Source organism: Mustela lutreola, chromosome X (assembly GCF_030435805.1).
Source record: "Mustela lutreola isolate mMusLut2 chromosome X, mMusLut2.pri, whole genome shotgun sequence".
NCBI classification, from domain to species: Eukaryota; Metazoa; Chordata; class Mammalia; order Carnivora; family Mustelidae; genus Mustela; species Mustela lutreola.
This window is the reverse complement of record NC_081308.1, coordinates 15,279,538-15,304,749: the sequence shown is the minus strand read 5'-3', so window position 1 is coordinate 15,304,749 and position 25,212 is coordinate 15,279,538. Positions and strand designations below refer to the sequence as shown.

The following is a 25,212-nucleotide window of genomic DNA, read 5'->3' as shown; positions in this document are numbered from 1 at the left end:
TGCCGTCGCTAGGGTTTTGTATAAATGGGCTCGTGCGGCACGTGCGCCCTCCGGGGTCCGCGTCCCTCGCTCGGCGCCGCGTGGTTGGGATTCACGCACACCGAGCGTGTGTCTGTAGTTTGCTGCTTGGCCGTGCGGAGCACCGTTGGATTGCGTGGACACTCCGCGGTCAGTTTAGTCATTCTCCTGTGGAAGGGCACGGGGGCCGTTCCCGCTTTGGGCTATTACAGGTGAAATTGCTGTGAACATTTGTATCAGTATGTCTTCTCGTTATGGTTTTAGTTCACCTTTCCTTGTTGATTAATAATGTTGAGCCCCTTTGCATGTGCTTTTTGGCCACGCACATATCTTCGTCTGTGAGGTATCTTTTGAGACCATCTACCCATTTCATTGGGTTGTCCTCTTATTATTGAATTACGCGAGTTCTTTATATATTCTGGATTCAAGTGCTTTGTCTGAGGTATATTTTGCGAGCATTTGCTCCCACACTGTGGCTTGCTTACTCATCTCCTTGGGACTTAGGATGAGCAGAGAATTTTCGTTCTGGGGAAGTCTCCTCGAGGTTACTTTTCTGTGAAGGTCCCCTTCTGTGTGTCCTCTCAGAGACGTCTGTGCCTGCCTCCAGGCTGTGGTTGCACGCAGCCTCTCACGAGTACTTCTGAGCACTTGACTGTTGGGGCTTCTACACAGAGGTCTGTGACCGATCGCAAATGAAGTTGCACACGGGTGACTTGAGATGAAGCACGTCTGACACCTTGTCTCAAGCACCCCGGAGAAGGCTCTCGCCCAGGATGAGTGTTCCAGGCACGTGGAGTCGAGCTGCCAGAGCCATGGCTGCCCGCCTGGTACCTCACCCTCCAGGAAAGTGTAGGGAGTGCAGGTTATCCTTGGGGCAGATGGCCTTTCTGTGCTCCGGGGTACAGACCACCAAAACAGATCCATGATGAGGCTTGACCAGCATGTGTTCCATCATCGTGTCCCACTGCCCTTGGTGACACAAGTGACAGAGGGATAAAAAAACATGGGCTTTGCAGCTCAGGTTTCCATTTTTGCCCTGGCCTCTATTGGCTGTGTGACCCTGGATGAGCCTAGTTAACATCTCTGAGCCTCATTAAAAAAATAATCTCTAGGTAGAGATCAACACATAGTGCCCTGAACGTAGTAAGTGCTCAGCGATGCCCGATGGTAGGGTCACATTAGGATGGTAGGGTCACTCCCATGGGGGGCTCAGACAGTTTTTCTCCCCCACAAAGTTTAGAGGTTGGAGATTTAATCCTAGCTCTGGTCCTGGTCCTGTGCTGAAGGATGGAAGTGAGGAAAAGGTACAAACCTCTGCTTCGAGAGGCTGTTGATTTTTCTTTTTCTGTCAAGGTACAGAATCCATACAGAAGAGGGCACAGTCGTAAGTGTAGTGTTCTATGAGCTTTTGCGAGCTCTCCAACTGTGTAACTCCACGCTTGGGTCAAAAAAGGGAACACCGGGAGCATCCCGGAGCATGCTGGCATCTGCTTGGAGCCTGGCCCAGAGCGACAACTGTCTCCTGTCTCAGCATAGGCTAGCTTTGCCTGTTGGTGTACTTTTTTTTTCCTTTTTTTATAAAGTTTTCTTTAATTCCAGTACAGTTCATATGCAGTGTAATACCAAGTTCAGGTATAGAATATAGTGGTTCAGTCTCATAGCTCACCCAGTGCTCCTCAGGACAAGTGCCCGCCTTCACCCCTGTCACCTGTTTCCCCCATCCCCTCCCCCATGTCCCCGACCTCCCCTCTGGTGACCAGCCAGTGTCGTCCCTAGAGTTAAGAGTCTGTGTCTTGGTTTGCCTTTCTCTTTCTTTAGAAATGAAATAATCTCCCTTTTTGTCTCTGGCTCCTTTCCTTCACCATTGCGTTTGGGGAATTCCTCTCTGTTGTTAATACAGCAATGATTTGCTCGTTTTCATTTCTATGTAGTGGTTCATTGGAAGCATACACTATAGTAGGTTTTCTGTTGGTGAACATTTGGAGTAGTTCAAGTTAGGAACAGTGCTGCTGCTAAGAATATTCTACTTTTTCAAAACAAACAAACAAACAAACAAACAAACCCAAATCCCAGGAACCCAGCCGTGGTGAGATGGACTTGCTCGCCTGCAGCCTTCAGCTGGTGGTAGTTCATCTGGATTCAGAACCGGGTGCCCATCATCGCCGCTGAGTTCAGGCCCCTGCTGTTGCCCCCAGAAAAGCAGCCTGTGCCCATTGGCAGTCATTCCCCATTCTAGCCACCTAGCCCCGGCCCCGGGCAACCATTGCTCGCCTTTCTGTCTCTCTAGATGTGCTAGAGAGCACAACCTGTCTAGCGCAACTGGCTGCTTCTGGCTCGTGTCCACGGTGCATCTGTGTGGCCACGCGTCTGGGCCCTGCGTTCCTTTTGCGTGGCAGCGGCCATAGGAAACTGTGGACGGGTGGACCATGTTTTTATCCACCTGTGGACAGATGTGGGGCTGTTTTGAGTCACACTGTAGCTTTTTGTGTAGGCATCCGCTTGCGTTTGTCTTGAGTATGTGCCTGGGAGTGGGATTTCTAGGTCCTGTGGTTATTCTCTGTTTAACCTTCTTTTTTAAAAAAATTATATTGTGATTTAATAAAACAGCTGATCTAAAATCTCTCTCAGCCACTTCCAAACGAGCCGTTTGGTGGCCTTCAGGACATTCATTTTGTCCACCCCATCTCCAGAGCCCGTCCATCTCAAGAAACTGAAACTCTCCGTCCATTAAACAACTCCCAGCTTTGCCCTCCCCTCGGCGCCTGGCAGCTACCATCCTGCTCTCTGTTTCTATGATTTGGCCTCCCGGGCGCGCTTCATGTAAGTGGAATCATACAGTGTTTGTTCATTTTCGTGACTGGCTTATTTCATTTAATGGAACGCCCTTGACGTTCATCCGTGTTGTGACACGTGTCCGAATTCCCTAGCTATTTAAGGCTGAATAATCCGTTGTAGGGATATACCCTATTTTGTTCATCCATTTATCCATCAGTGGACACTTGGGGTGCATCGACCTCACATTTAACCTTTTGAGGAGCTGCTTTCCAAAAGACTTGTCCAGAGCCGCTCCGCGGTTTGCATTCCCCCCAGCAGCACAGGCGCGCTCTGGTCACAGCACGTCCCCAGCAGCACTGGCAGCCGCCCTAGCGGGTCTGAAGCGGTGGCTCCTGGTGGTTTTGATCCGCATTTCCCTGGTGAGGAAGGATGTTGACTGTCTTTTCGTGTGTTGGGTGCTTGGCCATTTGTATATCTTCTTTGGAGAAATGTCGGTTTGAATTTCTCTTAGAATTTGCCTGTTTTTTTTTAGTTATTTGTCCTCTTACTATTGAGTTGTAAAAAATGCTTTGTGTTCTAGAAACAAGACCCATGTCAGATATGTGGTTGGCAAATTTTCTCTCCCTTTCTGTGATACATCTTTAAACTTCCTTGGTGCTGTTCTCTAATGCACGGATGTTCTTAATTTTGATGAAGTCCAATTTATCCCATCTACACCGTTTCACCTAATCTTTTTTTTTCAGTTTCTTATTTATCCTTATAGCGTTTCCTTCTTTCAGTTGTCAGCCGCAGCAGTCTGCACGCTGGCTGTCTTCATTTTGTGAATAAACTTGTGCTGGAACCCATCTCTACACCGGCGGACACGGTGCTGCCACAAAGCCAAAAATATTTATCTGGTCCTTTCTGGAGAAGGTGTGACCACTTGTGCTAGGTAAATAAAAGCATGTATGAATGTGCATTCTTATTCTCCCTTTCTTATTTAAAAGGTACCAGGCCAAATACACTGTTGTGCATCTTGCTTTTTTCCATTAACAGCTGAGCCTGAACAACTTTCCAAATCAGAATATGGGCATCTTCCTTTTTCTTTTATTTTTTTAAAAATTTATTTATTCATTTATTTGACAGACCAACATCACAAGTAGGCAGAGAGGCAGGCAGAGACAGAGGAGGAAGCAGGCTCCCTGCTGAGCAGAGAGCCGGATGCCGGCTCGATCCCAGGACCCTGGGATCATGACCTGAGCCGAAGGCAGAGGCTTAACCCACTGAGCCACCCAGGCGCCCCTCTTTTTCTTTTTTATAGCTGGATAGTACTTCATTGGGTGGGTGTATCTTGTTTATTTTACTGATCCCTTCTTAAAGGATACTTGTAGATATATACAGATAGACATAGATATTTTATATATGTATGTATATGTACTATTTTAAGGCTAGTAAGCCTAAGTGAATAATTTTGTCTAGGTGCTATTTAATATGCATATGGTTTTGTTCATTAGGCACCCCAGAGTGGCATTTTGGGTAACTCTATAGCTAGTTTCAGATTCCTTTCTGTGGGTTACACGACTTTGTATCTTGTCTGTTTTGATGACTGAACTGGTTGCCAATTTTTTGACCCTCGGTAATCAGTTAGTTGAGAGATGGTATCTCCATTTGACATCTCTCGTCATCTTGACATCTCTTGTGTTTCCCTTTTTCTGCGTGTATTTGGGCATGTTCCCTTTTTTTTTTTTTTTTTTAAATTCTGAGAGCTATTTATTCATGATCCTTTCCTCTGCTTTTTACCTATTAGCTTATGGGCCTTTGGAAGAGGGCATTAATTTCTAGATCTTTCTATGTTTGGACATAAAGTCTTTGTTTTCTCTCTGTTCAGATTGGATCACTTCTACTGGACATTCTTTAATGTCACTGACCCCTCTGTCATGTCCATTCTTCTTGTGAGCCCATCTGCTGAGTTTTCTGTTTTGGTTATTACAGTGTTCACCCCTAAGGTTTCCATTTGGTTCTTCTCTTTATTTGTTGAGACTCCTCCCCCATTCTTTTCAGAAGCGTCTGCCCTTACTTACTTTTGGGGGGGACTTTTATAATAGTTGCTTTAAAGTCATTGTCAGGTAATTCTGATGTCTGTGTCCTCTTGTTATCAGAGTCCACTGATTATCTTTTCCCAGGTGAGTTGAAGCATTCCTGCATCTTTGAAGGGATCCGAGTGATTTGGGACTGTACCCCGGATCTTTTGAAATCCTCTGATGAGATTCTGGGCCTTGCATATGTCCTATGGAGTCTGGTGGTATTTTTGCCTTAATGGGTGGCCAGCCTGGTTGGTTTAGGCTGCCAAGCTCCGTTTCAGTTGTGGCACCCTTTGTGATTTCAAAGCCTTTTCAGTGGTATTTGGCTTTGTACTTTGTGATTTACTGGGACTCCCCTTTACGGTCCTGTGGCCAGAACACCGGGGCTTTATTTAACCCACTCTGCCTGGCACGTCCCACAACTGCCCATGTTTGAGGCCAGGAATTCAGAGGGAGAAAAAAGCAGCGGGGATTCACTGCCACCCACCTGGGGACCACAGCTCCTCCAGTTAGAGCAAAAGGTTCTGCTGTCTCAGAGGTCCAGGCACCTGTAGGCCCCACTGCCCCAGACAGTCTCTGCTGGTGATGCTGTGGAATCGTAGGGGTCCTGGGTGTGCAAGGGAAGAGGGAAAAGAGAAGAGCAGAGAACTGCCTTCGCTCTCTCTGAGCATTTGGAGGCCCCTTTGCTGCTTTCTGAGCCAGAAGTAGGGGGCCTCTCCTGGTGCTCTCTGCATCGACACCCAGCCCCCATTTGGGGGAGGTTTCAGGCTGCCTTTAGTCCAGGCTAGAAGAGAGTGGGGAAGAAACGGGGAACCTTGATTTTGATTTGGTGGAATTTGGAATCAAGTCTCCTACAATCTGCTTGCTTGCTTTGCATATTCTTAAACAGATTCAATCCATTCTGCCTAGTTTTAATAGATGTGTTCAGGGAGATACAGGCTGGAATGTCTACTCCATCTGACAGAACCAGAACTTAACTCGAACAGAACATTGTATTTTGAGATGTTTTGTCATGAAGCGTTAGTATCCAGAATATATCTCTGCATCTTACTGATCAACTTACCAAAGGCAAAAATATCCTCAAGGCCAGCTGCATTGCATCAGACCAGTTCTGTCCACACAAAAGACAACGAAAGAAGTGGATTACACGAACACAGGGCAGGGAATGACTGATATCCTAAAGGTTCTTGATTGGCCTCCAACGTAGCCTTCTAGTTATTTTGGTTGTGAGCTGGAAGCCAAGATCATTTTGATGTGAATGACCTTTGGATGGTCATTGGATCTCACAAGGCTGACATTGTAAGACTTGTTGGTTGGGTTCACTAGAAAAGGTATTCTCTTTTCTGAGAATGAGAATCCTGCATTCAAAAGACTCGACCTTGCAAAGTCATTTTCACAAAAGTCTGTGGCCAGTGAGGCATGCTTGATGGAAACCAGGAACTCTGGACATTGATTCTTAAAGAACCACCTAGGAAAAAGGATACTGATACACGGGGTCGGGGGTGGGGGGAGAGAAAATTAGTTGGGGTAAGAACAATGAAATATGGGCCTGTATCCAGCAGTGAATTCCCGCCGCCATCACCGAGTGAACTCTGCCCCTCCACAGGCTGTGGGGCGGACCTCGCTCAGGAAGCTTGGAGCACAGGATGGCTGAAAGCAGTCGTCCGGCAGAAGCCCTGGCTCCTAGAATTGATCTTGAAAGAACAGTTGACTTCATGAAGAAAGAGGGCGTTTTCTTATTGAAGTGGTTGTAAAAGCCACTGGTCCTCTCTTGTTGACTGGTGGTCATCGTGATGAGACAGTCAGAGAACAAATGCAGGAAGACGGTGCTGTCTCCTACAATTGAGTCCCTCTGACAGACGGGTTCAGCGGTCCCCCCTTCGCAGCTGGTGCTGTGTGGTCGCAGTACCTCAGGCCCTCCTCATCTCTGAAATTGCTCACATCTTGAAGGTGATGTATGACACAGACCTTGCAGAAGAGAAAGTCATTATCTGCTGGTCAGAAGAGGGTTTTAAGAAGTATGTCTCCAAACACTTTGCCAAAGAGAGTTAGGTCACAGCAGATCTCTTCATAAAAGGGCAGAAGGAAGCTGAATATACTGAGGTAGTATATTTCGAGACTGCCGGGGAACCGTGAGTCGGAGCTGTGACGTGCACCATCGCAGATGATGGCCTCCATACGGATAGCACTTGAAGTGACCAACGTGCCCTAGTGTGCAGCATTTTTTCCTTGTTATCTGGACGAGCAACACAAACATGTGAGAGCTAGGTGACTGCAGTCCTGCTGCGTTTCATGTGGCAAATACTTCACTGTGAGAGCTCTCGGATTAAGCCCAGTGAGTCCATTCACCTCAGAACATAGTTTGCTTATATCTGGCATATTTCTTTGAAGAAAAAAACTGGTAGTGGACACATCTGAATCACACCTAGGAAGGTATACACATTTTATTTTGGGGTCATTCTTTCAAAAAGGTCCTGGAAAGCCAAAGATAGGGGCCAGGTGTAGGTTCCCGATGTCCCCACTCTCCTGCCCCTGCCTTCCCCATGGCAAAGTGATCCTTGAAGCAGCTGGCACCAAGCCCCTGTCAATGCTGTATTTGGTAAGAATTTGTTGACTTCCTGACCCTGAATTGGTAGCTTGTCTCCTCCTTATAGGACTGGAAAATTGGGTCTGAAGTAGAGGGTGCTTCCTGACTAGTAAATCTAGGCTCTGTTGTTTTCAGGTAGCTTTTGGACGACTAATGTTGCCCTAAGTCCAGTGAGATTTTTTTCTTTAATGTCTTCAGCAGTAAAGTTATTCTAAAATCTAGTTCATTTAGAGACAACCAATCTTACCGTCACTACTTCAGATTGCCTGGAATATACTCGAAGACTGGCGTGAACCAGCACAGTCACAGAAGTACTGTGCGGTAAATCATTTACCATTATACCGTTTTGTTGACGAATGCTTTACTTTGGAAATCAGGCGCTTTTAAACCACACTAGAAAATTAGAGTTTTACTTACTACTTATAAAACGCGACACAAAAAGAATGGTTAAGTGTTCAAAAGTTTTTAATGAACTACCATCCGATTCATCGTTTGTCCTGATTTCCTATTAGCACGTAGCGAGATCATTGTAATTGGTGGTTCAGTTGTTTGAAAGGCACTTCGTTTTTAAATTCAGACACTTTCCTGTTAAGAGTAGGTTTTAAGGGGAGCCTTGGCTTGTGGCAAGTTCCTGATGTGGCACCCCTTCTTAAGGGTTGTTAAACCAAGATGCATAGGGCGCATACGGGTCCCCCAGCAAGAAGGGCGGCTTCCTTTATGCAGACCTTTCCCCTGAAGCTGACCTGTGTCCTTAGAAACTGAAAGGTAATGGTGCTCCGAGCATGGGCTACATTTGCAAATGAAAATCCGCCTTTTAAAAACTCTCTTTATCTGTGATGTGTTTGCCGGAAGATTTAGCTGGATAAATATGCCATTTTACCCTCCCGTGGCTGTGTTTGAGAAAGCGAGTCAGGAAGGTCAGAAACCACCTCTGGATACTGGAGAGCAGTGATTCTGTCATGCCCTTGGCTGTGAGACCTTGGATGAATCCTCACGTCGTCTTTCCCCACCTGCCAAGTAAAGCCAATGCCTTCCCTGCCCGTCGACCAGGGTGGCTCTGAAATTCAACCAAGGTGTTTGTGGAATTACTTTGTAAATGTCAGAACAGGTAACCATTGTGGTGGTTTTTTTGTTTTTGTTTTTGTTTTTTTAAAGATTTTTATTCATTTATTTGACAGATCACAAGCAGGCAGAGAGGCAGGCAGAGAGAGAGGGGGAAGCAGGCTCCCCGCTGAACAGAGATCCCGATGCGGGGCTCGATCCCAGAACCCTGGGATCATGACCCGAGTCAAAGGCAGTGGCTTAACCCACTGAGCCACCCAGGTGCCCCAACCATTGTGGGTGTTTGAAGCTTTAAGGTAATTCAGGATCTCTTGGGGTGGGGGGGGGGGGCACCAAACAAACCCTTGATGCCTCGTGTGTAATAAAAATGCCAGTGTGGTGTTTAATCATATTTAGTGTTTCTGTATCTGTGAAATTAATATCTTGGGAGTTGTAAAAATAAGCTGGTTGAATATGGTCGTAGTGTAAATCCTCAGTGTCAACTTAGTCTAGTGACCTGAGTGACGAATGTCAGGTGAAAATGGCAACTTCGGGTATGAGACAATTTTTCTATTGACCATGGATTACTTGGAATGTTCGGTGGTGCTATCAGTCTGCTCTGTGTTCATTGGCTACTGGAAAGTCTCTGACCCGACCCTTAGAGGTGCTATGGAGGGGCTCTTTAGCAGAGGGGCTGAGGCTAGAGTACAGGACCGGACACAGACCTTCGAGAAGGTGGAGGAGAGAAGGAACTCGTGTCACCAGATTAAGTCATCATCTCCTCAGTGACAAGCTATTGCCCTCAGTTGAAGGTTCCCTACAAAAATGGCCGACATAAGTTGAGGGCTGCTGTCCTTCATCCCTGTCCTCTGGCTGTTCCCATCACTCTGCTTTGTCTCCAGATTGCTTGCTTTCCTCAGTGAACTAATTACAGCAGTCACCGGGGCCTTGGTGTTAGCACTGTGTTGCCACTTCGTAGTAGCGTCATTAGAAAACCCGCACTTTTTGAGGTAAGTAGGTAGAGTCCAGGGGATGAGCCTAGAAGCAGAATGTTCGATTCATTCAGCTGCAGGGTGATTTTTGACTCCAAGCAAATGTCTGTGGGGGGATCACTCATCCATGGGAGATAAATTAACCATCCTGGGTTGTGAAGTATTTCCTTAGCATATACATTTATCCTTTCTTGAGCAACAGCCTCAAAGGGGTGAATTTGGATATGATAGGCTCCTGTTTAAAACCCCTCATGATTATTTTTCCAGAGCTTTTAGGTGAGATGTTGATACTACAGTGATTTTTTTTTCCTTAGATTTTATTCATTGACTTCAGAGAGCGAGCAGGGCGGTGGGGGAGAGGCAGAAGTGGAGGGAGAAGGAGAGCGAGCCCCCAGCATGCTCCCCGCTGAGCACAGAGCCTAGTGCAGGCCCAGTCCCAGGACTCTGAGATTACGACCTGAGCTGAAACCAAGACTAGGACACTTAGCCGACTGAGCCACCCAGTCGGCTGCTGCCCACTGCAGTGATTTTTGTTTTTCTTTGCCTACTCCTCTTTGAGCGGTGTGTACTGAACTACTTGGGAATGTAATGGTGTCTGGCATTTGCGTCAAAATAATGTGGAAGGAGGTGGTGTGGGTCCCAGTAGAGACGGAACAAGGCTGGCTTTGAGCTGGTCGTTGTTGAGGGAAGTGAAGAGACTACGGGGGTTTCCTTATATTCTTCTACTTTTATATATATTTGTATTTTTCCATGATAAAAAGTAAAAATCAAAAAACCACCCTACCCTAGGTTTCCCATTGCCTCAAGGTAGAGGCGGCCCTCTTACCTTGGCCTTCAGACCCCGTCACCCTCTGGCACCTGTTAACCCTTCCAGGTTCATCTTTTCGTGAAATTATTCGCAGTTGCCCTAATACACCCCATCTTCCCTTTGGCCCTCCGCGCTTACGGTCTTCTCATCCCCTCACCCACTTTGCCTGACTCTTCTGGACCTTCAGATCCAAGACAACATCCCTTCCTGCGGGCCTTCCCTGACTGACCTCCGCCCCAGTGCGGGCTGAGTACCTTCCTGGGGGTTGTTTGTCACAGTTCCCCTCACTGCTGCCTTTCTGATTGATTCTAACCACCACTTCTTTCCTGTCACTGTCATTTTATCATACACATTTTGGAGGGAATGGATTAGGCCTTGTTCTCGCGTCTTCGCGCAACGCCTGCCATAGAGCGGGCAATCCGTACATGGGCAAAGAGAAGGCCCGCCCAGGGCTTGTCAACTACTAGGCACATGTAAACACGTTCCTTGTCGAGGTGATGTGTTGCTCCCCTGTTTGGAGTAAGTCTCTGTAGGGCATACCTCCAGGGGCACTTGATCTACATGTTTAAGGTGACGGCGGACACGCGAGCCAGAAGGAGTGTTCATCACAGCAGTTTGAAATAGGAAAAAGAAAGAAAAACCCGTGTATTTAGACAAGATGGTGAAAGAAATTTCCATCCAGTCCTCGTATGATGGAACGCGATGTTGAACTAGAGCTAGACCTGCAAACGGGTGGGAGCATACCAACCAACAGCAAGTCCAAGAACACATATGGTGTGATACTGTGTCTATAAGGTTCAAAAACATGCAGAACTAAGCAATATACTGTTGACAAATTCATACATTATAATATGCATACACATGCATATGTCACTATATACATGCGTATCTGTAATATACGCATATCTATAATCTTGTGCGTGCATGTACATAATACACATGTGCATATATATACGTGCGTGCATATGTATTTTTATGTATAGACATAGGCATGCGGGGAACCCCTAAATACGGAGATCAGGACAGAGGTGTTCTCTGAGCAGGAGGCAGGGGATGTGACTGGGAAGAGGCACGTGAGACTCTGGCAGTACAGATGATGTTCTGTGTCTTGGGCTGCGTGGCAGGAGCAGTGTTTTACATTTCATCATACTTTATCATTTGTATGTAAGCTAAATCTACTCTTTGGAGAGAACTTATTTCCTAATAAAGATAACCGTCAAGCTGAATCGATCAGCAGTTTTCAAGCGAGGCTACATTCCCAGCGCGCTGAGGAAGGAAGGGGTTTCTCTTGTTGCTTTTCTTCCCCTGCCCATGGGGTCATTTGCAGCCGGGCTCTCATCACTTTCTGCTTTACCTAAGAGACTGGTGGTAGAAACACAAACTGCAGTAGCTCCCTGTTGGTGTTGGGTGGGAAGTAGATGCAGCAGACCGATCACCGTGTCCCGTGCTTGTTCGTCTCAGATGTTGCCGTGGTGGACATGAGTGATGTCTCCAGACAGCCGTCCCTCTTTTACCATCTGGGGGTCCGAGAGAGCTTTGACATGGCCAATAATGTGATCCTGTACCATGACACTGACGTGGACACTGCTCTTTCGTTGAAGGTAAAGGGTATCTTTTATCTTCTCGTGAATATTTGGCTTTGGGAAAATGGTATTTCACATTCAGAGGAAATGTACACGTAGTGCAGGAGGTTGGAGAAAAAAAACTTTGTGCAATTCCTTCCTTCCTACTACAGTTTCTTGCTCACACGATGACTTCCTGACTGCTGCGTGAGCCTGCGTACCACAGAGAAGAAGCATTTAGAAGCAACTTCAGTATTTTCAGGCTCATTAGGGAAATGAAGGCAAAAACTGTTAGCTTCCATTGAAGCAAACACACGACTCTGAATCCTTTAGTGGGCAGTTTGATCCAAACCTACACATTAACAAACAAAAGTAGTTTCTCAACTCGAATGATAGGATGACGACAGAGAACAGTTACCAAAGTGGGGAGAAGGTTCCCTATTTAATCTGTTGTTCCCCATGCCCCCTACCACTGAAAGCAGAGCAAAACTGAAAACTTGTCTGTTCATGCACAACTCAGTAGTGATGGATATTTTTAAAAATTTATTCTTGCGGGGCGCCTGGGTGGCTCAGTGGGTTAAAGTCTCTGCCTTCGGCTCAGATCACGATCTCAGGGTCCTGGGATCGAGCCCCACATCGGTCTCTCTGCTCAGCGGGGAGCCTGCTTCCCTTCCTCTCTCTCTGCCTGCCTCTCTGCCTACTTGTGATCTCTCTGTGTCAAATAAATAAATAAAATCTTTAAAAAAATTTATTCTTGCAAGTGTGATACAGATGTTTTTCGGATAATAGTACTTTGAAAAAACGCTCCTGTTTGGAACAGAGAGGGGGAGATGGCAGTGGGGTAGGCGGCCCCGAGTGGGGGTGCTGAATCCTGTACTGTCCACCTGAAACTAACACAACACTGTAAGCTAACTAACTGGAATTAGAGTAAAAACTTTAAAAAAATGTATTTGTAAAATGTGAATGTCTAAGGTGGGTTACTCTAAAACCCAAGAAATATTAACATTGTCGGATGTCTTAATATTGGTCAGAAGATCCTGGTCTGCATTAAATGATTTCAGGAGGAAAATCTTGGTTTGTTTACAGCAGCTTTACTCAACCTTGACTGCACTTTAGAATTACTTGGGCAGCTTGTAAATATCCCAATACCCAGGTCCTGCTCCAGACCAATTACATACAGTCTCTGAGAGACTTTTTTTTAACTCAAAAGCACAGCCATGGGTGAGAACCGGCGGCTTCAAATTAGCTTTCGCGGACAGCAGTTTTAAATGTCCAACTCCCTTAGTGTTAAAAATCTCTAATATATAAATAGCACAATTTTGTGATGATAAAGTTGAATTTGTATGTGTTTCTTGAGATTTAACCCGATTTTTCTGGATCCTATAATCATTGGGGGTTATTTCCTGGTGGAGGTCCAGTCTGCATCAGATGTAGAACCTCTCTCTGTTCTGTATCACGTACACTTGACGTAGATGTGTGCTGTGTAATTAGAGTGCAGGGCTGGGTTTTAAGAAGTCATTAAGAGGACATTGAAAGAAGAAACGGGCTTATTATTTGTACTTTATGCTGTATGATAGTTTCCAAAAGGCTAGAAGCCCATCTAATTTATTACTTTTGATATTTAGATATTGATTTTTTTTCTTTTAACTGATTTTTCACTTAAAGTGGTTGTGCTTGCAAATATTTAGAACTAGAAAATATGAAAGGGTAGCTTATTAAGCCTTATTTTGATGAGACATGTGAAATTAGAAAAAATTTTTTTCCAATGCAATATATTTTTCTTTTTTTTAAGATTATTTAGTTAGTTAGTTAGTTGACAGACAAAGAGATCACAAGTAGGCAGAGAGGCAGGCAGATAGAGAGTGGGGGGGAAGCAGGCTCCCTGCTGAGAAGAGAGACCGATGCGGGACTCAATCCCAGGACCCCGAGATCATGGTCTGAGCTGAATGCAGAGGCTCAGAGCTACCCAGGCATTCCGCAATATATATATATATATTTTTTTTTCCCTCAACAATGCCTTAGTAGATTCCTCTGGAAAGTCCCATGACCAAGATAAGTTTTAGTTTCTTAGAATATGGAAAAATCGTCCCTAAAATGGAAATGGGTTGTCTGTTCTGTGTGACACCAGAACAAGGAGGCTGCGCTTGTCATCCAAAAGCCCAAATCTCAGAATATATGAAGGCCCTTTTATGGGGCTGCTGCTGTGTAATTATGTCTCCTCCTGTCAGCAAGTGTTGGCTTCTGGCGCATAAATGATACACTCAAAGGCTGCATCACCCTGTTGCGATGTTCGCTGACTCAGACCAACGTCATTGGATTTGATGGTTCCGAGGCTGGTCCAGCAAGGTGGCGGAGATGCTCCCGGCAGCACCCTTGTGTGGCAAGGCTGTGGGGGGCACGGGAGCCCTGACGGAGCCCCGAGGATAGCGTGGGACTTACCCGGCGGTCCCGTCCTGGACCTTCCTCACTGGGCAGGCGAGCTGCAGGGAATTCAGATCCCCAGACTCGAATCTCAGAGCATCTGGACAAAAGCGTTGCCACCGCTACGGGAAGTCCTTATAACCATATATGCCCCTCCATCCTTCCAAAAGCTAGCCAATTGGCATATTTTCCCTAGAATAGGAATTTCACAGTTCTTTGAGGCTCCCCCTAGTTGAAGCTTTTCACCCCGGGGAAGCACAAGGTTTGAAATGATTAACTTTTGCTCGAAGGTGGGTGCTAGATGTTGGGGGTGGGGGGCAAGGTGCTTGTAATGTTTATGGAAATAAGTGGCTATTTTTAAAAGCTATATTCATCTTCTCTTTTTTTTTTTTTTTCAGGATATGGTCACTCAGAAAAACACAGTAAGTACAATGTTTTCAGATTTTTAACCTGGTACATGCGTAAGAGCTTGCCTGAAAATCCCAAAGATGGCACAGTGATTTCTAATTGTACCCACTGTCGTGTTTCTCAGGGGGATGGCTAGAACCTCTGTCCTTCAAGCTGCCCGCTAGCTCAGGCCCCACTCCCATCCATGGCGCAGGGCGGAAGGTCAGGGCGGACTTGGACTTCATTGTGCACTAGGACTTAGAGCCTGGAACCATCTGGCTGTCTCCTTCTGATCTGGGTTTGACCCACCAGCCACCAAGATCCTTTTTGCCAGAGCCGTTACCTCCCACATTGGCCACCTAAGTTTCCCTAACCGCAGAGTAGCAAGAACTTATACGCTAGGTAACACGGGGGCCTAGCCAAGAGTCGCCTGCCACAAGCTCTGAAGAGCTAGGACAGAATTCTTCCTGCTCTCATGTATGTGCTGAAGTCTCCCAGCTTGGCTTCCAAGTGCCTGCAGTGACATGGTGATAACGCCGTGTTGGTTGGAATCGTGTGATGAAATCCCCACTTTAAAGACCTTCAAATAAATTGATGTCCTTAGACACTGTCCCAGGGTTACCCTGCACCTTTGAATGCCCCGTAAAGCTCCCACCTTCCTGGACCTGCTGCACTGTGGTTTGACCAGTCGTGGCGCAGATGACAAAGGACGTCTCCTTCATCCCTTTCTAAAAAGGAAGGGCCTCCTGCCTCTTTTTCTCTAGCGGCTGGAATTCTCAAAGGGAGGACAAAAAGGGCCAGGAGGTAGACTGTCCCGAGGGCTCCCTCTCTCGGGAATGGGAGTTGGCACGGCTTCACCCTGTCCACAGGAGGCCCCACCCCGCAGCTGGGGGGCCCAGGCAGAGCTTCCTGCCCGAGATGGAAGCCTTGACTCTCCTCCTCCAAGACAGAGCATGAAGTTCTTAAAACAAAGCTAGTGCTGTAGTTATGTAATTACCACCGGAGCTTGGATTTAACAAGCCGACCTGTAAAATTAAGGGATCAGAATGGGTTTGAGTTCTTCGTGGGAAGAGAAATAGGAAGACTGGTGGCTTCATCTTGTCCCGCTTATGTACTCATACTGTCTACTGATGGGGCTCGCTCTCGTTCTGTCTAGATCTTGATTTCTTAAATTACCTCCTTCACGGACATGGTGGGGATCCCGTAAAAGGAGCCTGGGGCTGAGGCTGGCAGGCATAGGTTGTAGTCCTGACCTTGTCTCTGAGTAACACTGGGCAGTCATCCTCCGTGTCCTCATCAGGAAAATGGGACGGTTGAGCTCTGTCACTTGGTTCATAGAAAAAATTACAGCTCTCAGAGTCTGTGGTTCTGTATTTTGCACAAGCGAAAAGGCGTAACTTGGATGCAAGGAATGTGCCAGAAATGCTTATTCCTCCAAACAGGAATTACATTAAGGTGCGGTCCAAAGAAAGAAAACTCTTTCTCCATCCTGGCTGCTGGGTGTTTTGGAGCCTAGAAATATTCTTGTTCTCCAAGAGCCTTAGTGTCACTCCGTTATCATTCCACTAAATACCTTCCCTTCTGGTACATTTTCCCTCCTGTGAACACCCCAGAATTCCTTCACAGTCTTGGCCATTGTAATTATATCAGGGCACCATTCTCCCTAGGTTGTGGGTGGGTGTGTGTGTGTTTGAAATGAACTTATTCTGGAGGATACGGCAACTAAGGCTGCTGCTATATTTGCCATTACTTTAGAATTCTGTGCTCAGTGCTAGTAGTTGTCATGCTTGATGGGCTGTGAAAATTTAGAGCATTCAAGAGAACAAACTAAAGGACGAGAGGAGGCGGCTGGGAAGGGAGGGAAAAAAGCACCTAAGAGGAAAGGTTGAAGTGAGACAAACCTTGAGAGGTATTGTTCACGGTCATTTTCAAGTGATTTCTATTTTTGGAAAGTAGGGAGACACTTACTACTACTCCAGGTGGCAGGGAAGTAGAGCAAACTCAGAAAAGGCTGGAATCCGCAGAAGGGCCATCTCACAGCTAATGGTGATTAAACGTTGGAAGCGAATGTCACAGTAAATCAGGTGACTTTTACTGCGAATTTGCTCGCTTGTCCCCTGAATGTGGATTGGGCTAATGCTGCTTAGAAGCAGCGGTCTGGATTGTCTAACTCCAGAGGTTTGGGGAAAGGATTTGATAAAACTGTGGGTCTGTGGCTTTTCAAAAAGGAAGTACGGCGTAGTCCTAGGTGGTGAATTACGAAGTCCTGGGAGTCCGGGGCATGGATGAAATTCCCCACACTGAACATGTCGCTGAGCGCTCGCAGTGATGTATGAAGATGTGGAAACCAAAACACTTTGAGTTCTCTGCCTTCAGGGAATCATTTTATATTTCTCGAATTTTCCCTATTGGTATGTTGAACTTGGCTTCGTTTGGTAAAGGGCTGGCGTATTCAGGCTCTCCAGACAAACAACCAGTAGGAGATACATGGAGGGGGTGGGAGGAGATCTTGACTCTGGGGAATCACCTCTGGCGATTGTGGGGGCTGAGAAGTCCCGCCATCTGCCGTCTGCAAGTTGGAGACCCAGGAAAGCTTTTTCTTTTTTTAAACTTTATTTTTTTGAGTGCTCCAAGATTCATTGTTGATGCACTACATGCAGCGCTCCGTGCAATACCGGCCCTCCTTACTACCCACCACCTGGCTCACCCCCACCCCCACCCCATAAGACAGAAGTCCCGAGGCCTGAGAATTAGGGGAGCCAATGGGGTAAATCCCAGTTCCCAAATCAGAGCAGATGACGGTCCCAGCTCAAGCAGCAAGGGGACAAAAGGAGTCAATCCCTCTTTCCTCTTTCAGTCTGTTGCAGCCTCAGCGGGTTGGATATGCCGCCCACAGTGGGAAGGGCCATCTACGTGGCTGAGCCCCCTGGCTCCAATGCTAATCTCAGCCGAAAACAGCCTCCAAGCACACCCAGAACTACTGTTCAATCGGGATACCCCATGGCCAGTCAAGGTGACACGCAGAATTAAGCATCACAGATAGGCACACTTGCTTCCCTTTCTAGAAGCATTTGTTCTGCCATGATGTGAGGGTAGTGAAGCCAGTTTCTAGGCTTCAGGCCATTCTGGGCTTTTCTGTTCTTTGGTGGAAACACAGTGTCAACTTTTGTACCCAGTCCTGTTTCACAAGATTTTTTTTTTTTTTAATGCTTTATTTAGGCCTCCTTTACATAACACGAAGTTCACGGGCATGCCCAGGATTCACTGATTTTTCATAAGCTAGAGTTGTGCTGCCCTCGCCACCATCCGATCTGGTGTGAGAGCATTTTCATCACAAAAACACCTATTTGCAACAGTGCCCACAAAACCCACCCCCACCCCCGGCCCCAGAGAACCACCAGTCCGCTTTGTCTTACAGACGGACCTCTCCACAGTTTTTCCTATAAATGGAACCATTCGGTAATGTGGTCTTTTGTGTCTAATTTTTTTCACTTCGTCTGAGGTTTCTGGGGCTCAGCCTTGCGGTAGCCCATGGCGGTATTTCCTTTGTACTGCCAAGTCGTCATCCTCTCGGATGGGTATTCCCTGTGTTGTCTCTCTGAATAACTACACAAAAAGTTGACCCAGATGAGACATGGGCTACTTGTGACACGACAGAATACTTGTGAGCCCTAAAGAAGTTGGGGGGGCACCTGGTCTGTTTCCACTTTTCGGTTATTGCGAATAATGTTGTTCTAAACACTCAGGTCCAGGTCTTTGTGTGGAACTACGTCTTGGTTCCTCTTGGGTAAAATACCCAGGAGCAGATTTGCTGGATCATCAGGTAAATAAATGTTTAACTTGCAGAAAAACTACCAAGAGGATACAGAGAGTGGCTACAGCCTTTTTCCATTTCGGCCGGCAACGGCGGTCTGGGCTCTTCTCATCCTCTCCAGTACTTGGTGTGGTCTGTCTGTCTGTCTGTCTGCATCCACTCGCCGGGCGTGATGCTGAGCATCTTTCCACGTGCCTGTTAGCCACTCGTAGTCTTCTTGGGTGAGCTGTTCATTAGAATCTTCGGCTCATTTTTAATTGTTTTTTTTTTTCTTTTGGTCTTATTAGAGAGTTGTAAGAGTTCCTGTGTATTCTGGAAGCAAAGCCCTTATCAGAGACTTTCTCAGTTCTTCTATGGGTCGTGCTTTTGACGTTGTGTCTAGGAACTCTTAGCCTAACGCAGGGCCACAAAGAATTACTCCTGTGTTCTCTTTCTGAAAGCTCACTCTATTGGACACTTGAAACTAATAGGACATTGTATGTTAATCACTCTGGAATTTAAAAAAATTAGAAAATTAATTAAAGTTTTAGAGTTTTGGCTCTTACGGGTCTCTGATGAATTTTGAGTTAGTTTTTGTATCTGGTGTAAGCTAGGGGTCCAGCTTCTTTCTTTTGCATGTGGACATCCAGTCGCCCCAGCACCTTTTCTTAAAAAGATTTTTCATTCCCTGATAAATTATCTCGGCGCCCTTGTCGAAATCAATTGATCATAAGTGTAAGTGTTTGCTTCTGGACTTTAAATTCTCTTCCATTGGGGCGCCCGGGTGGCTCAGTGGGTTGAGGCCTCTGCCTTCGGCTCGGGTCATGATTCCAGGGTCCTGGGATCGAGCCCCACGTTTGGGCTCTCTGCTCAGCGGGGTGCCTGCTTCCATCTCTCTCTGTCTCTGCCTGCCTCTCTGCCTACTTGTGGCCTCTATCTGTCAAATAAATAAATGAATAATCTTTAAAAAATAAAATAAAATAAATTCTCTTCCATTGATCCATATGTTTACTCTTGCTCCAGGGTCATGCTGTTTTGACTCCTGCAGGGTTTTTTTTTAAGATTTTATTTATTTATTTGACACAGAGAAAGACAGAGAGATCACAAGCAGAGAGAGAGGCGGAAGCAGGCTCCCTGCCGAGCAGAGAGCCTGATGTGGGGCTCGATCCTAGAACCCTGAGATCATGACCTGAGCTGAAGGCAGAGGCTTAACGCACTGAGCCACCCAGGCGCCCTGATTCCTGTAGTTTTATAGTAAGTTTTGAAGTTAGGAAATCTGGTTCCCCCTACTTTGTCAACATCGTTTTGGCCGTCTGGGTCCTCTTGGAATTCTGTATTTGAGAGTTGGCTTTTGCATTGCTACAAAACAGAAATTTGGAATTTTGATAGAGATTGCCTATATATGCATAGTGAGTGATTTTGACCTTGTAACAAGGTTGCCTTCCCAAGAACACAGCGTGCCTTTCTGTATCTTTAGGTCCTTTTTCATTTAGTTCAGCATTGTTTTATAGTTTTCACTGTATAAGCTTTTTGCTTTCTTGATTAAATTTATTCCTGGATATTTTATTCACTTGCACGCTCTTGTAAATAAAATCATTTTCTTAATTTTCTTTCCAGGATAGATTTTTTTAAGTCTATTTATTTAAAATAAGCCCTTACACCCAACATGGGGCTTGAACTCACACCTCTAAGATCAAAAGCCCTGTGCTCTACTGGCTGAGCCAGCCAGGCACCCCAGGATAAATTTTTATAAGAAACAGCTTTCATAAAAATGTTTTACACCTAATGCACTGCACTTCATAATTCAGTTTTTTATTAAGGTTTAAATTTTAATTCCAGTGTAGCTAACATGGGGTTATTTTAATTCCAGTTCTAGGCCTTACTCGGTATTCATCACCTTTTTCATCCGCGGTCCTGGTTTCCCCTCCTTCCCCTCCCCCATGTGATGCAGCTTCTGGTCCAGGTTCCATAACAGGTGCTTCTCTTCTGCCTTCTTTTCATCTGTTTTCATCCTATGTTCTTTCCTTCTGCTATACAGATATCAAAGACGGCCATTTCCCACATCTTATCACTTCAGAAAACCTGTTCAGATGATGAAAGATCAAGGTTGAGCCTCTATAGGAATAGGAATGAAAATGTAGCCAATCCAAGAGATGACTTTATCTATTAAACCTTGAAACTTCCTGGTAGTTTGTTATTAGTGTACATAGTCCATAGGGGTCCTTTAACGGTTTAAATTTTCCTTTGCAAAAAACAATCAGACCTTCAGAGTTAACGTTGTATTTGGCAGCTTGGTCCCCCCTGGAGGTAGGCTGTGAGGCTGAGCTGAGTGGAGTGCGCAGGAGAGGCATTGAGGCGCGCCCATGGGATCAAGGCTGAGGAAGAGGCAGGCAGGAAGGAAGCAGGACCGGGCAGAGAGAAATGAAGTTGGGATGTAGGCTCAGCGATGGACTTGGCTCACCCCATGGGGGGCTCTGGCGCTTGAATGGGCTTTCCGAGTTGTTCTGAGTCGGGATGAGAGGTCCCATATCCAGCCCTCACCGGGAAGTGTGTGACTCTGGGTGGGGTACGGTCTGCCATGGAGGGGCTTCTGGATGGCAGTAGCAGCGCCTCCTACCTTGAAGTGGGGGGAGTGTCTCTGTGTGTGTCTGAGTGTCTGCCACATTATAATCCTTTGATCTGAGGAATTTATAAATCCTATATGCCCCGAGATTGAGCACTGTATCTCTAAGGCTCAGAGGCACGGAAATTATTTTTCCCTTTAAACTGATGAGTGAGGGGCGCCTGGGTGGCTCAGTGGGTTAGAGCCTCTGCCTTTAGCTCAGGTCATGATCTCAGGGTCCTGAGATCGAGCCCCGCATCCGGCTCTCTGCTCAGCGGGGAGCCTGCTTCCTCCTCTCTCTCTGCCTGCCTCTCTGCCTCCATGTGGTCTCTGTCTGTCAAAAAATAAATACATAAATTTTTTTAAAGTCTTTAAAAAAAAAAAAAAACAGCGTGCTCTGCTCTCCTGGGTGGTTCTGGAGACCCCAAGCTGCTGTTCGTGGAGGGGGATTTTTGCTGTCACTCCTGGAAGACTTCAGAGGTGAAGCCCCCTGGAGAAACTCCTGTGGGTGGGGGGGTTCTGTGTGAAACATGTGCTGGGGTCCAGGGCAGGGGCTTGTAGATTTCGGAGAACTTTGGGACCCCTTGTCCTTCTGGAGGAGCCTGTAGATCCCTTCTCAGAATAGATCTTAAAATGCTCAAATATACAAAGGATTGCAAAAGTGACCAATTACACTGGAACATAGTTATGAAAATATGTTTTAAAGTTGTAATTTAGGAATGGTGCCTGGAGGGGCTCAGTCAGTTAAGCGTCCTCCTTCGGCTCGGGTCGCGATCCCAGGGTCCTGTGATGGAGACCCACATCAGCCTCCCTGCTCGGCGGAGAGTCTGCCTCTCCCTCTGCCTCTGCCCACGGCTCATTTTCTCTCTGCCAAATCAGTAAACTCTTTAAACATAAAGTTGTAGTCTATGTGCTGCTTTATTAATGTCTCCAATAATTAGATCAAAGAGCAGGTCTGAAAAAGCTCATGACTTTGGAGTAGTAATGGGTATGAAAGTTATTTGAGATCTCTGCAGGAAGTGTAATGTGATGTGAAAAATTCTATGATTTCTCTGAGTGACAAAGTCCCAGGTCCTGCTAAAGCTAAAGTGTTACCTACATTCTTAATGGAAGGCAATGTTCTGTTTCGGTTAAAAGGAAATGGTGACAAAGAGGTGATTTTTCTCTCATTTAAGTTCACAGGCTCCCAAGGATTACTAGACTCCAGGGTCAGAACTCCTGGTCCAGTCTAGAACCACTGAACATAGCTAATACTTACTGCATGCCCGCTATGCACCCTGGCCATGAGGCCTCTCTCACCTGACTGTAGTATTGTCCTCATTTTAAAGATGAGGCCACTGAGATTTGGATGCATAAGTACACAGCCCAGGGTCATTCATCTGCTGTGGAATGGAGCTGGGATTCAGTCCTTGGCTGTCCCGGTTCTCCAGCATCTCGCTGTGCTCGAACAGACGTGGTACTTCCTATCTCAGTGCTTAATGTGGCATTTCGTCTTCCCCTAACTCAACCAATGGGGAAAAAAAACCAACAACAACCCACTACCCAGCTCTGCGGAGATGACGGTGAAACAGACATGCGTCCATGCCCTATGGGTGAGATGTAAATTGCTCCGTCCTTTGTGACAGTGGCTCGTACGTACTGAGAATCTCACCCTGACTCTGGTCATTTCATTCATGGGAAAAGACCACAGTGTAAAGAGGCAAGGGTGTTCGTCTCTGTGTACAGTAAGAAGCTTCTCAGAACAGGCTTAAATAACAAGGGAAGGGTTTAGTGCACGATAAATCGTCTCATGTGGTGTATTCGTCAAGCATTAAAAGTTACCGTGTTCGACCGTGGAAGTGTTCAGTCTCACCAGATCGTACTCCTGACCCTGACACTGTACGTTACCTACTGGAATTGAAATAAAAACGTAAAAAATAAAATCGGTGACTGGCAGAGGGGAAAAATTATGACATTCAAGACTGTATAATCAAACTTTTATAATGAGAGCCTCTTAAACACTTATTCCTTAACTTGCTGGTGCTGTAGGACAATCTGTTCACGGTGGTGAATCTATACGTGGCGTGGCAGCAGTTCTAGAACTCTCCATCGCTAAGTTAGGAACCGAAGACTTTGGAGGACAGACTCCTCCACTCCCTAACCTCCCAGGGTCCGAGACCAGTGGCTTTTACTCTGCTCTCTGACCTAACTTTACTGTATCAGAATCTTCCTTTTGGAGGTACTTGAAGAGTGTTTGGAATAAGGGTTTACATATTAATGGGCCTGGCGTATTCGCTCTATTGCCCCATTATGTAGGAAACTAAGCTGCCCTTGTTGAATGTGTTTTAAAAAGCTGGATTCCTGGGATGTTTCCATTTATAAATGTGACAATTACAAATATACAAGCTGGGTTCGCTATTGGACATGTGTTGTGCTAATCAATGTTTTTCTTTTGAATTTCTGGTCTCCCCACCAACAAAAGTCTGAATGTGCCCCATCATTTGAAGATGTTTGGGCCTATTCTTCTCCTTTGTAAGAACAAAAGAACTGCCCTCAAAAGCCTGTGCTTTCATTTGGAAGTTTATGAATTGCTTTTGTAAATGTAGCCATTAGTCCCCATTGCTTTCTGTAAAATCTCTTAAACTCTTGTACACTTCATGAGAGATTTTCTCAAAGGGGGCATTTTTGCTTTGCCAAGCCTCCAGATTCCTGCTGTCTCCTCTGTCCTGTCCATTCAGCTCGCTCAGTTGTTTGCAGAGGTCACGTATCCCCTCTCTTTCTCTGACGGTGGCTGGGCTGAACGTTCGCCCAAAGCATCGGGTCCCCTCCTGGTTGCGGGCAGGTCTTCAGGAGCCTCTGCCGCTCTCACTTTGCCTGCGGGCGCCAGGATTTATTCGTCAAAGTCTTATTTCTTCACACCTCATTACTGAGGACTTGAGGAGGATGAGGACAGAGTTCACTCTCGTGCTATTTGCAAGGAACGCGCTTTGCTGGAGAAGGACGGTCTACAAGATTTCAGAGGAAATGTTCCTTTTGGAAAGAGGGTTCTTTTTTTTTTTAAGATTTTATTTATTTATTTATGAAGATTTTACTTGTTTATTTGACAAAGATCACAAGTAGGCAGAGAGAAAGAGAGGAGGAAGCAGGCCCCCTGCTGAGCAGGGAGCCCAATGCGGGACTCGATCCCAGGACTCCAGGATCATGACCTGAGCCGAAGGCAGAGGCTTAAGCCACCCAGGCGCCCCGTAAAGAGTTTGAAGACCTGGGATACTTGTATCCAAAGAGCTGGGAGTCTTGGCCCTTCAGTTAACTGCCTTTTGGGGAGACACGAGGTTATTTAATTGTAATGTCGGGAAATCTTTTTGTCAGGATCGTCGCTCTCTATAATGTTCTGTCTTTTAAGCTGAGAGAAGACAAGAAAAAGGTATCCATTGATAGAGTTGGTTATAGTAACATTTCCGTTGACCATTTCTGGTTCTTTTGGTTGGTTTCTGTGGATTCCAGGTAACAAATGGCGCCCTTTCCTTGGGCCAGTACCGCCTTATTTCCACCGGCATCTCTTGTACTGTTGGTGTCAGATAAATCCTATTGCCGGGTGGTACAGTACCCAACATAGGATTACGTACATCGCCTCACGCAGTTGTCTTTAAAATCAGTTAAGAAAGAATTGGCAATCCTATCTGTTCCTTTACTGGCATTATTTGTTTTTGTCAAGTGAATTAGAATTAGTGTCTGGTGTCACTCACTTTCAGCCTGAAGAACTTGCTTTAGTAGCTTTCGTAAGATGGGTCTTTTGGGATCAAATGATCTCCATGGTTGTTGCTCTGAAAATGTCTTCATTTCACCTTCATTCTGAAAATCTAGCTTGCGAGATAGAAGCTTCTGGCTGACTTATTTTGTCTTTCACCCTTTTGAGTATGTCATCCTGCCGCCTTCTGGCTTCACTAATTCCAAGGGCAAGTCCGCTGTTGATTTAATTGACGTTCCCTTGTATGTGCTAAGACCTTTTTTTCTTGCTCCTTTCAAGATTTTTGTCTTTGAAAATGCTGACTGGTGCTTATCTGGGTATGGATCTCTCAGTTTATCCAGGGGGAACTTCCTTACATTTCTTGGCTATGTAGATTCATTTACTCATGTTTAAGAAGTTTTCAGGAATTATCTCTTTAGATATTTTTCTGCTCCTTTCT

The 25,212-nt window shown here is 46.0% G+C and overlaps 1 protein-coding gene across 1 annotated transcript in view; it reads left to right on the top strand.

The window, feature by feature from the left end:
* Positions 1 to 25,212, top strand: part of MAP3K15 (mitogen-activated protein kinase kinase kinase 15) — a 115,671-nt gene that overhangs the window by 8,815 nt on the left and 81,644 nt on the right. The window contains exons 2-3 of the mRNA XM_059157232.1: positions 11,743 to 11,882; positions 14,663 to 14,686. Of these exons, the coding sequence (XP_059013215.1) occupies positions 11,743 to 11,882; positions 14,663 to 14,686 (164 nt within the window). The remainder of the gene's footprint in view (positions 1 to 11,742; positions 11,883 to 14,662; positions 14,687 to 25,212) is intronic.